This window comes from Cervus elaphus, chromosome 13 (assembly GCF_910594005.1).
Source record: "Cervus elaphus chromosome 13, mCerEla1.1, whole genome shotgun sequence".
Lineage (NCBI taxonomy): Eukaryota > Metazoa > Chordata > Mammalia > Artiodactyla > Cervidae > Cervus > Cervus elaphus.
Window position 1 is genome coordinate 27,392,459 of NC_057827.1, and position 17,711 is coordinate 27,410,169.

At 40.6% G+C, this 17,711-nt stretch overlaps 1 protein-coding gene and 1 non-coding gene across 2 annotated transcripts in view; both read right to left on the bottom strand.

Annotated features, from left to right (window-relative positions):
* Window positions 1-17,711, bottom strand: part of EFL1 (elongation factor like GTPase 1) — a 111,507-nt gene that overhangs the window by 11,663 nt on the left and 82,133 nt on the right. Inside the window, exons 17-18 of the mRNA XM_043921791.1 lie at window positions 15,611-15,758; window positions 9,473-10,458 (exon numbers count right to left, since the gene is read on the bottom strand). Coding sequence (XP_043777726.1) covers window positions 9,473-10,458; window positions 15,611-15,758 — 1,134 coding nt within the window. The remainder of the gene's footprint in view (window positions 1-9,472; window positions 10,459-15,610; window positions 15,759-17,711) is intronic.
* LOC122707272 lies at window positions 11,802-11,907 on the bottom strand. The gene has a single exon (XR_006344785.1). It is a non-coding gene; the product is annotated as a small nucleolar RNA U13 (small nucleolar RNA).

Consider the following 17,711-nt stretch of genomic DNA (forward strand, 5'->3'; position numbering starts at 1 on the left):
ATGACCTTCCTTTCCTCTGGCATTCTGACCACTTTCCTGTTTGAACTAATACAACTTATTTACATAGCTTTTAGAACACAGTATCTAGAACTGAAAGCAATATTTTAGTTACAGTGTGAAAAGCTCTTGAAAAAAGCAGAACAATTAGTGTCTTTATTAGCGATTCCCCTCTGGGCTGTGCAAGAGTTGCCTGAAAATTCATATGAGGGAAAAAAATTCACTGGAATTAGCCAGCATGTGAACTAATCATCTTTATTTACTCTGCCACCTCATTCTAATGGAAGTTTTAAGGTGGTTTATGCAAGTATAGCCAAAACAAGGGGGTAGGGCGGGAGAAAGAATGAGTAAACTGGGGCAAATGCACCATGAATAGGTGGGCCAGTGGGGATGAGCCGACTGATTCCGTCCCACTGCGGAGGTTAGAAGCTCTTCCCCTACCTTCACGGGTCACGCCAGCAGGCCTGGATCAATAATTGTAATCGAAACTGAACGTAATTAATCATGCAAATTTGGCCCATTCCATCTTAATTCTGCTAAAACTAAAAAACTGGGACACAGTGATGGATCACTGAACAAAGGAAAACAGTCACAATAAAAAAAAAAAAACCTAGATACACTTGGTGCTCATGACAGGTGTGTCCAATCCTTGGGAGCACTCAGGGACCCTCTGTACAGCTGCTGTTCAGCTGGGAAACACATGCAGCCGCATCAACGAGGATTCGTGAGCCTGTGGCCCCTGATGGGAAATACCCTGAGGCCCTCTTGACTGGGCATTTGCTCCATCACCCCAAGTTGTTAGTTCACTCACTCAAAGGAAGCTCACTGTACGCCCAATGGTATGCAAGGCAGCAGGGGAGAGGCATCCTCCAGGATAGACGCCAGCAACACGAAGGTTAACTGCCTGGACTGGTTGTGATCAGGGCTCCGGTTTTAATGACTACACTATAAATGTCTCAGCCTGTACTCCAGGCCCTTTATGACCTGGCAGGAACCCAACACGCCAGCTCCTGAAACGGCCAGACCCTAGTGCACGGACCCTACGCTCTTAGCCAAGATAAATGGTGCGCTGCCCACAGGACACGTTTGAGGTTTTTCCACTCTGAGCTCAGTTTCTCCAACTGAGAGCACACTCGGCCCAACTTTACAGTCAAATCCTTTCCATTGTCTAAAGCCCATTCAAAAACAACTTGTTCCACGAAGCGCTCTGTGAGATCCTAAACTCAAAATTATCTCTTCACCATTTGGGCCTCACTGGGCCTCATCTGTTCTTTTGTGGCATTATAGATACTTAGGTATCAACACATATTTTCTTCTTCCACACTAGGCAGTAAGATTGGTCTGCAGATTCTACAATCTTTAGAGCTGAAGTCTGGCAATTAAAGTTGACTTTTTTCTTTTCTTTTCTTCTGAATTAGCAAAGGAGGCAGTGGTTCATAGCAATGTTTTCTCTAATAGGAAACAATATGAATTTCCAATGTGGGGATGATGGGAAGTAAACTATAGCATATCAGATTGATAGGATATCATGCAGAGATTAAAATGCACATTATGACTACTAAGTAGCCAAATGGAAGTGTGTTTATAAAGTAAACAATAAATGCAAAAAGCAGAACACCTAGTAGCCTCTAGCATAATACATAACAGCTATGCAAGATGTACTACTGTGTGCAAAGATTGTACAAGAAAATGAAAAACGATGGGTTGATTTCCAAGAAGGAAGATTTTTCTTTCATCTTATGGTTTCTGTTACTGTTGGTGACACTTGTGGTTTAACTTCCACACACACACACACACACACACACACACACAGAGAAATTGGTGGGCACTTCTTATTCCTACTACACTAACTTCTCTTCCTTTTGTCATAGAACACCCAGACTGCTAAATCAAGCCAGTACGGTTGACAGGATGCAGATGGTCTTCAACCAAACATGAGATAAAGTGCGCTGTGGACACAATGGGGAGTGTGGGCTGGTGGCTATAAGATAGATGGATTCAGCCACAGGTCTATAGGAAATGGATGTTAACCCTCACTCCCACGCAGGATGGATGTCCTGAGTTTAGATGGATCAGTGCTCTGCTCACAGCTCTGTCCTTACTATGATAATCAGCTACTTAAAAACCCAGAAGGCATGGGATCAAATCCCAAGTTGACATGAAACTGGCAAAGGTAATAAATACTTCGACAGGATTAGGATAACTATCTAAGAACCCAATTTAACAAGGCACAGTGTGGGTAAACACAAGGTTTCACTGTTGGGTTCAGTCAACCAGTGGCCAGGATTAGAAATATAGTGCTGCATTCGCTATTGTTGGCGGTTAGTCATTCAGTCATGTTCAACTCTTTATGACCCCATGGACTGTAGCCCACCAAGCTCCTCTGTCCATGGGATTCTCCAGGCAAGAATACTGGAGTGGGTTGCCATTTCCGTTTCCAGGAGATCTTTCCAGACCAGGGATAGAACCTGCATCTCCTGCACTGACAAGCAAATTCTTTACCACGCAGGAAGCCCCATTAATGCTGCAGAGCAGTTCCTAGAAAACCAACTAGAAAGGCTATTTAAGTTCAATAGAAGTTTCTGGTGCTGCGGACAAAGACAATTTAATATCTAGTTGATAAACACAAAATTACTCCATCCATCAAAGCTTATTTCAAAGTTCTGTCACTTTCAAAAGACTTACCTGGTTTTGAATTTTGCTATCCAAATGTCTCATAAAATTTCATCAAAAATTTGTACTTATTCCCTAAATTCAATTGTATTTTACTAATTTTTTTACAAAATCAAGCTCTTGTCACCTTAACTCATCTCTCAAAACAGGAACCATGCTTAACACAGCATTAGCATACATAGCTCAATGAATTTTTGTTGCACTGAATTATAAGATGCTGGTGAAATATAAAAACAATTACAACTATGAGATAAAAATAGGTTTTTAAACATAAACAGTAATATAAGTAGGCTTCTGATACATTAAAACACATATATTTATAACAGTATAAGCATTTATCCCTAAAATAAGACAGAACTACAGTAATTGTAGATGTGATTAAACTAATACTATCTAACAGAAAAGTCATTTTTTATATGTGAAGTTTTCACGCAAAGATAAAAAACAATGAAGAGCAAGAATGACAGATATAAATACTTGGAAGAAGAAATATGAAGAGAGACAATTTACTAGTTACATGATGATCAATTAAAAACAAACCAATTCTGACATCTATTCAAGCCCATTAAAAAAAATTTTCATGGGTTAAAAAAATTCTAATAAAACGACACTGCTAGTTAAGTAATTTTGCAAGTAAAGAAGGTCATTTTCTTGGTATTATTTCCCCAGACAAAACAATTTTAAGATGATTATTTTTTCTGTAATATTTCCCATTTTGACCATAAGCAATTCTACACATTTATAAAAGGATTTCTAATTTCAACAATCTGTGTAGAAAAAAGCTTTAAGAGACTAACGCATCTTACTAAATATAAAAGGCCTGAACTCATCCTTTTGTCAATTTTTGCCAATTCTTGGAGAGTTAAAGCAACTGGCAGGCTTCCCTGGTGGCTCAGTGGTAAAGAATCTGCCTGCAATGTGGGAGATGAGGATTCAGTCTCCAGGATGAAGTCTTCCTGGAAAATTGCTGACCATCCAGGTAGGAGGCAAAAAGTCTCAGGAATATAGAGATCTCCTCATTTCTTTCTCCAGTTGTAGGTGATGATTTAGAAAGAAAAAGCAAAACGTAAGAGAACACAAGACCTGACTACCCTCACAGACCTCCAGTACTAAAAACCGGTTATCAAAGCCAAAGCATTCCCCCAAACGAGAGAAAACAGGTTTAGGAGGTAATTCTCTAGTTTAAGAAGGCTTCAAACCAGTTAAAAAAAGAAAACAAATTCCAGATCAAATCTAAACACAGTTTTCTGTAAGGCAGTAGGTAGGGCAGTCAGTCGGTCTCTGAGAAATGTGTTCTGAAGGCCAACCAATGACACTGATACAAACTGTGTACAGTGGACCCTTGAACAGAACAGGTCTGAACTGTGTGGGTCCACTCATACATGTGTTTTTCTAAGTACATACTATGCTGTTGCTGTTTAGTAGTTCAGTTGTGTCCAACTCTTTATGACCCCATGGGCTGTAGCCCACCAGGCTCCTCTGTCCATGGGATTCTCCAGGCAAGAATACTGGAGTGGGTGCCATTTCCTTCTCCAGGATCTTCCCAACCCAGGGATCGAACCTGCGTCTCTTATGTCTCCTGCTTTGGCAGGCAGATTCTTTACCACTGAGCCACTTGCAAAGCCCAAGCACATCTTACAGTACTACACAACCTGCATCTGAAGCCACATATAGGGAAGGCCAACTCTAAAGTAATATATGGATGTTCAGCTGCATGGTCAGTCAGTGCCCATAATCCCTGTGCTGTTCAAGGGTCAACTGTACTAACCCTTCTCCATGTTCACAGTTGAGATTTGTACCTGGATAAGGCAAGGCAAAGACGAGTTCTGCTTTTAAGGGAGAAGACGGCAAAGAACCCTGAGGGCTGAGATAAGCATCTCTTCCTAGAAAATGTCAGAAGTGACTCTGCTGGCCAAGTGGAAAGTGCCCGGTGAAGATCAAAGAGCAGGATGACAAGAGATGCTCCAAGGACCGTGGGGCACAGGCAGGGCCCTGGTGGTGATCTCCTAACACAAACGAACACATGGGCACAGAGGACTGACTCCACAAAGGCGACTCAACAGTCTCCTGGGGACTTCTGGTAAATGCCAACAGCTGATCCTGCCTTCGTTTGCTGTGCTGAAAAAGCTGTCTTCTCAGAAAGGTCAAATGCTGCTCCAAATGGATAATGCAAGGAGAAATGGCAGTTTGGGGAGGAGACATGTGTTCCTGTTACCCTGGGAGTGCAGTGGAGAGACAGGCAGGCACAGACCTACCTGGACCCTGGGCCCTGGGAAGATCATTTCAAACATACAAAGGAAAAGAAAAAAATCAATAAAACAGTTTTCAGGATAACAAACCCTAAGATGAAACTCCTTTTTGGGGGTAATGGGAGTCTGAAAATGTCAATCATGAATGATCCCAATGAGAAAAAAAGAAGGAAAAATCCTCCCCACCCAAAATAAAGCTGTCAGGTCACATGCCTGATGTGCCTCTGACTCCTGTTTTAAGAGGACACACACAGGAGATGGGAGAAGAGGAGGAAGATAGCACCTAAGACTGACGGGGGGCGGGGGGGGAAGGGGCGCGGGGAGGGCACAGTATGTCCCAGATGGTGAAAACCAGAATAAGGTGAGCTGACCAAAATTACAGTTATAAGCAACAAAAGGGTCTTTTCTATGACTTTCAGAACGAGACACACTTACAACGTGGAGAGGTTAGTGTAATGTTAACAGAGGACAGCAGGATAGCAGAGGCTGGTTTTCCATACCTATGTTAACTCCATTTTCCCCAACAAGGAGACTAGAGAAGAAACCAGAACAAGTAGAACAAACCTCATAGAGGAAATGCTGAAGTTCAAGACATCTGAGAAGTTGACAAGCAACTTCTTAAACCTTCTTGACCCTTCTCAAACAAGTTCAAGTCTCCAAGACCAGAAATGTATCCTATCCTGTGGTCCTAAAGAAATCTGCCCTTTTCAGAACTTATGCATAGCAGAGTAGCTGCCAAACTACACACTAAGTAACAAACTCTTTAAGGATAAACTACAGACTAGAAAATCATATGCTAATTTCTTACAAAATTTTAAGAAAACATAAAGATTTGTATGTATTTATACAAGCATGAGTTAAATGAAGACATGGACTTTCTAACACAAAGTCGTTATCAATCGAAGCTTATTTCTTCCTCTAACATGGCTAGTAAGTTGGTAATGAGGGGAATGCTATATACAGAAAGGGCCTCAACTTCATCAAAACATCTGATTCACTACTTTTCACCACTTTTTTTTGCATCATGGGGCATGCAGGATCTTAGTTGCCTGACCAGGGATTGAACCTGTACCCCCCTGCAGTGGAAGTGTGGAGTCCTAATCACTGGAGTGCCAGGAAAGTCCCTGATTCAATACCTAGTGACCTTCCTTTCTCACCAGGACACATTAAAAAAAAAAAAAATGAAAAACGAATCACTGTGTTAAGATTATGGTGTTGAGAATTTTCTTGGCCTTAAAAAACTACCAAACATCCTTCATTATTATTGTAATGTTTATTACTATTTTACACACACACACACAAAATCTAAGAAAAAAAAATTATATAGACCCAGTTTACTCATATGTAAATACAGGGGTTCTAGTAGGACTATATCACTTCAGTTACTGAAATTTAAATCCAGCTTTTTGGGGACAAAATAAGGACAACAACAAAAAAAGCTTATTAAAAAAAGAAGTGAAGTTGATCCTAACTCCTCACAAGTTAATGACAAGATGCAACTGCTGAGACTGTGTTAAAAGAATGCTGTGCCACCCGTGGGAGGTAACAGCGTGTCTGTGTTCGGTCCTGGTGAGATAGTATCTTAGATTGCTTAATTTAAGAGGGAGGCTGACCAAATAAAGTATGTCTAAAGGACAGCAACTGGATTGATGAAAGGATTAAAAAAAAAAAATTCATATCCTGAAAACCAGCTGAAGGACATGGAGAGTTTTCCCCTGGATGTAAAACTAGAAAATAAATGCTCCCCTCAAACATATGAAGTGCTTATGCATGTGAGAGGGACCAATGATGGGATGAATGGCAAGACACTGGCAGGAAACAAGACTTTTTGCTCAATATGAGAAAGAAACTGTTTAATCTCAGAACTGGCTGTGAGCTACTCATCCACAGAAGTATTCAAACAGAGCACCTGTCAGGGTAGGAGAGATAGGAGGATACTTCTGAAGTCTTCTTCAAGGATCTGAAGGAATCAAGACTAGTTGGTTCTAATTCTACCTTTACCTTTTAAACTAAGACAGTTAAGCTGGCTTAAAACTCAACATAAGAAAAAAAACAAACTAAGATCATGACATCTGGCCCCATCATTTCATGGCAAATAGAAGGGGAGAAAGTGGAAACAGTGACAGATTTTCTTTTCTTGGATTCCAAAACCACTGCAGACAAGGACTGCAGCCATGAAATTAAAAGACACTTGCTCCTTGGAAGAAAAGCAATGACAAACCTAGAAAGCATATTAAAAAGCAGAGATATCACTGCCAATGAAAGTCCATATAGTCAAAGCTATGGTTTTTCCAGCAGTCATGTATGGATGTGAGAGTTGGACCAGAAAGAAGGATGAGTGCCAAAGAATTGATGCTTTTGAAATGTGGTGCTGGAGAAGACTCTTGAGAGTCCCATGGACAGCAAGGAGATCAAACCAGTCAATCCTAAAGGGAATTAACCCTGTATATTCACTGGAAGGACTGATGTCGAAGCTCCAAAACTGCGGCCACCTGATGAGAAGAGTCAACTCCTTGCAAAAGATCCTGATGCTGGGAAAGACTGAAGGCGAAAGAAGAGGGCAGAAGATGAGGTGGTTAAATAGCATCACCGACTCAACAGACATGAGTTTAAGCAAACTCCAGGAGACAGTGAAGGACGGAGGAGCCTAGTGTGCTGCAGTCCATGGGGGCCCAAAGAGCTGGACGTGACTTATCGACTGAACAACAATAACAACAATGGAAATATGAAGAAAATCTGGGAATGGTCTAGACCTGTGTTCGCTGAACTCATCGATGGATTCCGTGAGATATTAACAGGATGCCATACTCAAAGTAGGCTGAGAAACACTGTGTGTTCCAGGCCATATCGGCAGATCTGACACCTGGCACACGCTGACTTTAAGCCATCCAAGGGTAGCCGAATCTCTGTGCCTTTGTTTAGCTCAACTGTTTTTCAAATGCTGCTATGTGTGCTCAATTCCTTTCACAGGAACTTTACTGTGATGCAAGTCTAAATTTCTTTGGGGGGGAAAAAAACCCCAACAACTTAGATTTATGCTTTTAGCAATTAATTAGCAAAAGAACCAAACTAAAAGGAAAGCAAAGTAAGCACATACTGACTCAAAGGACCCCAAAGCTAGAGAAAATCCAGCAATTTGGTCCACTTGCTCAACCAGTGCAGGATTCTCCATCTGCCCTCCTCACTGCAAAGCAGCTCCATGATCTCAGGAGGGTAAGAGAACTACTGGGTGCCAGGCCTGGTTCTGGGGCCCGTATTTGTGTTCTCATGTTACTTTCCACAACTTCCAATGAGTTATTACCTTCCTTTTTCAGAGGTGAAGAAACTAAGTCTCAATGAAGTCAAATCTTTCAAAAGTCAAAACAGTTACTGAGTCCCAGGCTCAACGTCTCCTAAAGAGATCCTAAACATTCTTCTCCCAAAGAGAGAAAAATCAGGAGCAGCATTTGGTATAATGTTAGCAGTCGATAAAGTCCTCAAGTCTCCTCAGAAGAGACCCAGAATTCACAGAAGCCCTTTGGGTTAGGGGCACAAGAGTGTTGTCTCTTTGATCCTTGTCACAACTTTGCTTACCGAGATTGATATGGCAATTGATTCCCTTGTGAAAAACTACTGCACAGGTTTGGATGGTAATGTATATGAGCAGTTTAAACCTCATTTACCAGACCTTTCATTACAGAAATGAGTCTTTCTACTTTTGCAGAATAAAATATCCTTAGTTGTCCAACTTCCACTACCTTGCCCCCAAGATTTTTATTTTACATTTAAGGTCTCTGGCTTTGCACGATCTTGCTATTGTTTAGTTGCTTAGTCATGTCTGACTCTTCGTGAACCCATGGACTGTAGCCTGCTAGGCTCCTTTGTCCCTGGGATTCTCCAGGCAAGAATACTGGAGTGGGATGCTGTTTCCTTCTCCAGAGCATCTTCCCAGCCCAAGGATCAAACCTGCATCTCCTGCATTAGCAAGAGGATTCTTTATCACTGAGCCACCTGGGAAATCCTATTCTAAGATCTTGTGCCGTGTGCTCAGTCACTCAGTTGTGTTTGACTCTTTGTGACCCCAGGGACTATAGCCCACCAGGCTCCTCTGTCCATAGAATTTTCGAGGCAAGAATGATGGAGTTGGCTGCCATTTCCTAGTCCAATGGCTTGGCTTTCCTGTTGGTAAAAGATGCAGGAACCCTACATGGCTGGAGCCCCACACCTTGATAAAAGTGAGAACGCAGCAGCTGTGACAAGGATGGTATCAGCTCCTCTTGGGCCCCTTAATTGCGAGCTACCCTTTCCTTTGGCTTGGGGAGTCTCCAATATTCTCTCCAGGGTCCTTCTTGCCTCACCCCATCGTGGCCTACCTCGAGGGACTCAGAGCCTGAGTTTGGGGCTGTGTGCTAATGCATGCAGGGTGGCCCATGGGGAGGTGGCTAAGATCTTAGTTTCTTGAAAAATCAGACAACAATGTAGCTTCTGTGAAAACATATTAAATGAGTTTGGTTTCCTAATCTACAAGAGGTCACTACTACTCAGGGCACCTGTCTTTCCCTCTCCCGCCTTACCGAGAACATCACTGGTGGCCATGATGTCGCATGTGTACATCGCTGCCATTAGTCGCTGCGGCTTCACCTGCAGTGCGTAGCGACAGGCTTCCTTCATGGTGGCTATGAGCTGCCCTGAGAAGGGCCCGTAGCAGTCAGTGAGTGGAGACTCTCCTCTCTGGGAAGCCCTTTTCTCAAAGGGCTCAGAGCCATGGTCTTGCAGCTCCTGCTGTTCGTCTCTACATGAGCGGGTGTCACCTTCCCCCTGACCCTCCTTCGCCAGATCACCCGGTTCTTGACTCTGTTTATTACTTGCTGTCTGTTCTTCAAACTTACTCAGGTCCCATTTTTCCAGGACGAAACACACACCCATGAGCGGCTCCTCGCACATGGGGCCAGAGAGGGTGGCTAGCTGGAAGCCGCTCACAATGCTGTTGCCCAGGTCTCGGTACCGACTGGCTTCTTTTGAAGCTTTGCCATTGAAGCCTGTCCACACTGAATTCTGAAAATCCTCACTTTTATTTACTAGTATGTTGGGCCCACATTTTCTTGGGCCAAATGACCAGATTTGGTCCACTGTGTTCCTCCACTTCCTCCCGGTGAGGTGGTGCTCGAGCTTTCCTTTGAATTCCCAGATTTTCTCTTGGGTCTTCTGATGGATCATCTGAGAATTATTTTTGCCCTCGTTTAGAGAGGACGTTAACTGCTCCATAGAACGAATCAGGTCACTGCTTTCTTCTAGAATCTGAGTGACCTCCTCTGGGAGCGGCAGGGCTCGGACACTGAGAGTGGCAAGTTTGTTGGGAGTCGTCATGGTGATGAGCCCATCGGAGTCAACCTGGATTCCTTCAGGGATTTTGCTCTGATCCTCCTTTGTTTGGTGGATGACCGCAACTTTCTGTTGTTTGCCGATTTCTTCATTGACCATGTCGACTTTCGGGGGTTTTGTGATTGTTTCTCTGAATGGAATGATGGGTTCAGATACACTGATTTGAATCTTTGCAAACCTACAAAGTTGAGAGGAATAACACAAGGTTATCAGCAAAATGGCATCAGAACGCCCATGGAGCAATATTACATAATGAATATTCTACAAAAATGCAGATATATAAAATTTATTTCACTAGGTGAAATATTGGTGATTTACATTCTATCAGAATTCAAAAACCACTTTCACTTCACATTGAAAAGACTACCTCTAGTGGGAAGAGACCTTCAGTGAGTTCCTTGCATATACCAGAATCTCACTGCTTTGTTCATTCATTCTCAAAACAAATAAACCATGTTATTTAGATAAGACTGTTTTGAGTGGAGAATAAATGTTTTAATAAGATTGACATATTAATTCTTTAAAATAATATTTGCCAGTTGAAGAATCTGGATAAGGAAAGCTCAATGATGAAAACTTAATAGAGAGAAAAAAAAAATTCACAGAACATCAGGATATCCACTCAATTCCTGACAGTGTACTTGGCTTTGATGAGGCTCATGGTGAGGCCGGCAAGACTGAGGAGCTTGTGAGCGGCTCTCTCCTAAAGACCTTCTGCAATGACAGGAATGTTCCGTACCTGTACTGTGATTACTGAGCACTTGAAATGCAGCTAGTACAACTAGGGAAATCAAGTTTTATTTTTATTTAATTTTAATTACATTTAAATAGCCACACGTAGCTACTGAACATCTGAAATGTGGCTAGTGTGACTGAGGGACTGAATTTTCAATCTTATTCAACTTTAATATCTGGCCACTGTACTGGATCACAGAAGTCTTGACCCTCAGTGTGGCATCAAGTTTGGAAAGCCCCTTTTCTCACACGCCATCAAGTTTAGTTTCACACTGCACTTTCTTTCAGATGACCTGTAAGTTCACCGAGGGCAGGTTCTGGAAACTGGCAGGGTTTGAGTCTGATGATGATAAAACCAGGCCATCTTTCTTTTTCTCTTATTTTCTGTCTACCTCATTCCCAGGTAATACTAAGGATTTGGTCTGGTCTACCATCGGCAATGTGGATGGATATATGTATAAATGTACATATATATGTACATACATAAGCATACATGTATGTACACATATATACTATGAGATATCTCTGGATCCTGGAATTATGCTTTTTCCCTGGGAAATGTAATTCAATAAGGAAATTAAATACTGAAAGTAAAACGTTTTGAAATGCTTACTTTTTATTCTAGGTTTGTTTTTGCTTTATACATTTTGTGGGTATAGGGCAGGTATTTGGTTTATCTGATTTTATACTTTTTGATAAATTTGAAAATTCAATAAATGGTTTTCTAAAAATAATGTTACCACAAGTGGTTTTATTTATTTATTTATTTTTCTTTTTTTTCTTTCACGTCAGACAGGTAATGTGCCGATGTCGTAACAAGGTTTGTGAGGGAGGCACATGTCACGCAACAGCGTGAACACCCAATCATCATGCTCATGAACTACAAAAGGATCACAAGTGGTTTTAGAATACAGAACCCAAATAGAATCATAAAATGTGGAAGAAAATTAAAATGTTGTGAAAAAATAATCCCTTTCAAGGAAGATGGTCTTGCCAGTATGTTTACTTTCAAGGATTAGTTTATTCCAATGCTATATATATTGTTGCAGAATATACAACAAGATGGATATCTACCTGACACTTTATTATTACTCTGACACTTGAACTTGATAAAGGTGGCAGACACAGACAGAACTGTAGTTCAATCTTACCTAAGAACTGGCACTTGTTTTCAAACATTCACATGCTCTGCACTGCCAGGGTTTAAAGAACCTTTAGCCTGAGATGTAAAATTTAAGATAAAATAACAATGAAAAAAGATGTATATATACATATATGTCTGTGTGTGTTTTCTTCCCACTAATCCCTTATTATGTACGAGGCACTGTGGTACATGGTTTACATGTGTTACTTAGTAGGTGTATTACTAGCCTCATTTTGTAGAGGAGAAAATGAAGTAAGAAAGATCAAATAATTTCTCCAAAGTCACAGAACAAGTAAGCTGGGTTTCAAGTCTAGGTCCGACCTCAATGTGTTTAGCCATTATGCTATCCGGAAAAATCCAATTAAACAGCATATTAAAGGAATAATTCACTACAATACTAAGTAGCTTTTATTATAGGTTATAAAAATTGATTTGTATTAGGACATCTGCTAAAATATCACATTAAAAGTATCTAATAATCTATTCAACTATCTTTACAAATGCTAAATGGCGTTCAGTAAAATTTAATATCCATTCCTGTTTTTTTTAAAAAGAAAAGCACTTAGAAATCTTAGAAACAGGAAAATATTTTTAAAATTATCATTATTTAGAGAAAATAAGTTCATACACTGAGAATACTCAAGAAAACAGATTGCACAGCTACTGAAACTGTGAGAGTGAGTCCATCTATGACACTGTCCCATTTTCCTTCTAGTATAAGGTGCAAAGGGCTAAAAGTCTCATTAGTCCTTCTAATTTCTAACGTTTCCAAGAATTCTCCCACAGTCATCACTTGTAAGAATAATCAGGATCACTCCGCATCATGGAAAGGTTGGTGTGTGTATGTATGGTTGTCATACCTGCAAAGTGCCTCAGAGCTAAAGGTTCTTTAAACCCTGGCAATGCAGAGCATGTGAATGTTTCAAAACAAGTGCCAGAGGCTCAGACTACATTAGTAATTTCCCGTGGCTTCCTGCCATATCTGAGCATTACTGCCTTGAGAGGTGGATGGTGAGAACTCTGACAGTTTTGCTGGCCAAAAGACCATAGGTAGCCCCATTGTCTCTGAAACCTGTACTAACGCATTCCTGAACATGTATGTCAATGTCAAAAGGGCTTATATATTAGAAGGCAGGTTCTGTCATATGAGAGGTTAAAAAAACTTTAGAATTTTCTATATGTTCTAAGTATAACTGCAAACTTTAACAGTCATATCGAACAGTACACAAAGCAAAACTCCACTGATCTATGACTTGTCACAATGTGAACACTCATGTAAACCACTACTCAAGTTAAGAAACATTACTAATCCTCAGAAGGCCCCCTCATGTGTTCTTCCAACCCCATGAATGTAACCACTATCTTGATTTTCACTGTAATCCATTTTAAATTATTTTTTATCACCTAAACATGTAACCCCTATAGTACATATGTTCAGTTTGGCCTGCTTCTTGGACTTCATGTAAATAGAATCAAACTTATTTTTTTCAGTTGTCTTCTTTTGCTCAACATTATGCTGTGAGATTCATCCATGTCTGCACAGTTAGCTTGAGATTATTGTATAAAATTTCATAATTTTTTATCCAAGTTTTTTTTCAGCTTTTGCCTATTAAATTTTTTGTTGCTATGAATATTTTTTAAAATTTATTTATTTTTTAATTGAAGAATAATTGCTTTACAATATTGGTTTCATTTCTGCCATACATCAAGCTATGAATATTCTTGATACATCTGTCCACTGTGTGTTACATACAGATAGAATAAAAACGAGAGTGGATTTGCCAAGCTATAGGAAATAACTATCTTCTACCTCAGGAGATAACACCAAGTAACTGCTGACTTGAAGTAGAATTCTAAATACCAAAAAGTAGTATTTTTAAAGGCAAGTTAATGACCTGAGAAATGTAAGGTTACTTAACACTGGGTTTTACTTTGGTAGCAAAGAGTGCAAAAAGAAAGAAAAGAGTTCAAAAACGCCAAAAAATAACTTTTAAATATTATTAAAAAAATAAAATAAAATAAACCCTCTGAGGGACTTTCCTGGTGGTTCAGTGGTTAAGAATCTACCTGCTAATGCAGGGGACACTGGTTTGATCCCTGGTTGGGGAACTAAAATCCCACATGCCCTGCGGCAACTAAGCCCGTCCGCCACAACCACTGAGCCCAGGCAACCTATAGCCTGTGCTCTGCAACAAGAGAAGCCACTGCAATGAGAAACCCAAGCACCATAACTAGAGAGGAGCCCCCGCTCCCACAACTAGAGAAAGCCCGAGCACAGCAAAGAAGACCCAGCACAGCCAAAACTAAATATATAAATAAAATCTCACACACACACAGAGAAAGAGAGAGAGAGAGAGAGAGAGATACAGAATATAAACCCCCAAGTAGGTGGTGCTACAGAAGCAGCTCTCCTTATTCTACTGTATTATTAGTAGTAGTACAGTAGAACTACAATACCACCTACTACTACAACTAGTACCACTACCACCAATTCATCAAAGGGCCATTCATCAAAGAAAAATAAATGATCAATAAATACATTAAAAAACGTTTCAGTATCATTACTAAGCATAGAAAGTGTATATTAACAATGAACAAACATTTGTCTTCCAGACTGATGAAATTTTTAAAAATTATGATATACAGGGCTGCCAAAAGTTTGGGAAAAGGAACACTTTCAAATACACTTTGCTAGTTACAGTGTAAATTGGTACAGACTTTAAGGATAATACGGATCATAAGCCTAAAAAATATGCCAGCAATATAATATGCCACCTTTTGAGTTAGCAATTGCTAGCAATTAGCAGTTTATCTGAACTAAATAATCAGAACTGTATATATAGATATCTGTAGATAGTTGAGTATGCATAGAACAGACTAGGGATTTATCAACCCAAATGTAATGGTCATATTATCTCTGCATGGCAACTGAATGATTCTTTTTATTCTTCTGTATTTTCCTAATTGCTATAATAAACATATATTACCTTTGGAATAAAGAGGAAAAACGTAACTCACAAAAAGTTATTTGGGATGCCTATTTTATGACACTTACATATCACTATGATAGAAAAATATGAAGATTTACTGAAGGTTTGTACTGCAGAGATGACATCAATAAGGAAGAAAGTCTATCCTAATTACAGCCTAAGTTCACAAAATATGATTTTGTTTTGTTGCCCTGACATACTGTGTGTATATATGCTTAAAGTAAAATACGTATTTATGAAAATATTTTATGACTTACACTAAAAATGCAAAATCATGCAAGTAGAGCAGTGAATACTGTTAGTAAAATTAAATCTATGATCCAATAACACAATAACAATTCATGTTTAAGTTGAGGGCACTTAGTTTTTCTCCAACAACAAACCATAGTATAAGTTCAAGGGGTTTAGCAAACACTAAAATATCCCATTGATCGGGGGCTCCATCTCGGTCGTCACCTAACCTTTCTTTTAGGTCATCCAGGCAGCGCTGAAGGTGCACTTCCCCTGCTGTGACTAAAACGTGCTCTCCTGTTTCCTGAATTAAAATCTGGACACAAGGATCAGCTTGGTTTAACAGTTTCATTCCTTTGACGAGTTGAGGCATTTCACCTAGGTTAACAAAATGAAATACTGATTACAAGGTAAGGACTAACATAATCTAAAGACAGCATACATGGGAAAACTCATGACAAATTCTGAAGGGAAAAGCATAATGCGATGAACTTTTACAATAATGGTTTACTCTGTTTTTCCAAATAATACAGCAATGTGAAGAAAACTATCCTCTAATAATTTATCTGTACAGACAGCTAACATGAGACACATGTCACAAACTTATCATCAAGGCTCCCAAAGCTGAGCCATACCACTTCTTCAAACTCTCAGCAGATACAAATTACCATTATTATACTTGTAAATCACCAAAATATATTAGAAATGTATATACATGTAGAAATGTAACAGAACTCTTTCCACACAGTACCTACAAAACTATAAAATCAGTGTTCTAATTAGTATGAGAAAAATTGAGGTCAGAAAAAAAAATCACCATCTTCATTTCATCAAAATCTGTGTAACTGGTACGTGGGACTGTAAAAATTGATATCATGACTTAGTAAAGCCAGTGACGCATGTCTTCCATTGGACTGTGTGTAACTTTGTGAGGTGCATTTTTCAGTAATAACAGTCACTAAAATCAAGCGCTATAATAAATGGAGCCTAGAAACAGATCTGTGCAGCTATCTTACAAAGTGTTATGGTAAGGTTTTAAAAAATAATGAGGCCTCATTGTGGAAGGCAGACTCCAAGATGGCCCCAAGTCACCCTCGTCTTCTGCTAGCCTGACTCCAGCACAGTACTCTCCCACAGGGAACCGGGCTGGCCCGTCGGACCAACACAATATTGCAGAACTGGTATGTGACTCCTAAGGCAGATCACAGAAGGCTTCTGCTTTAGTGTCCTGGACTCCTGGTGAAAGCCAGTCACCACACTGCACTCCAGGACCACCAAGCAGCTCTGAGGAGAGGTCCCTGCGGAGGAACCCAGGTCCGCAGTGAGCACCGACTGGTGAGGCCCTGTGAGTGAGACCACCTTGCAAGTCCAGGCACACTTTCAGACGGCTGCGGCCTGTGGTTACACACAACTACAGCTGTATAAGACCCCCTAACTGAACCCTTCCAGAACTCCTGACCGGAAGAATCGCCAAAAATAATAAATGAGTCGTTACTGTTCTCTCAAGTCACCGAATTTTGGAGTAACATGTTAGGCAGTCCTAGGTAACTAACAGAATTATAAACCACAATCACAAGTGATTGGGCTGGCCAAAAAGTTCATTCGGGTTTCCCTGTACCATCATACATATCTGTTAAGGGTCTCCGGCAACCTCAGTGGCTAGGATGTATCTCAGAACCTGGGGCAGAGACAAGCTTTCTGAAGGCCCGGCTCTGAGGAGAGAGGGGATATACAGATGCAGGGGCAGTGAGACTACTACACACGCCAACAGAAATCTGTGTTTGTGAGCAAATCACATGTTTGCTCTCTGGTTCCCCTAGAGCAGTCTGGAAGACGCTTCACTGGCTACCCCTGAACGCTGGGAACAGCGGAGTCACAGGGAACAGTGGGTGAGTGACAATCACAGGAAGTAAAGTACAAGAGTCAGTGAGGACTGGCCAGGCACATAGTAGGAACCGAAGACTAAGTCTTAGTTGTTAATACTATAGGCCCTGGTGTATGTGGGTATCACACAGCCAGATAGAAAGGGGCAGAGAGTGCTTTCCAAACACAAAGGGAATGCCCAGTGTCCAGATAATCTAGCACACCCAGAGGGAAGCAGATGTGATTCTGAATCAAGCAGTCTTGTATAAGATTCTAAAGAACCAGTCTCATAAAGAACCAGTCACATAACACAGTCACATAAAGCTCACATGTGAGCTTTGCTGAGACATGACCCTGTGCCAGGGTTCTGGGGGATGCAGAGACGACTCTGTTTCTGCCATAAGGAAGAAGATAAAGTCTCCCTGGATGGCAAAGGTATCTAAAGATGCCAGGTTCCTAAGATACAGG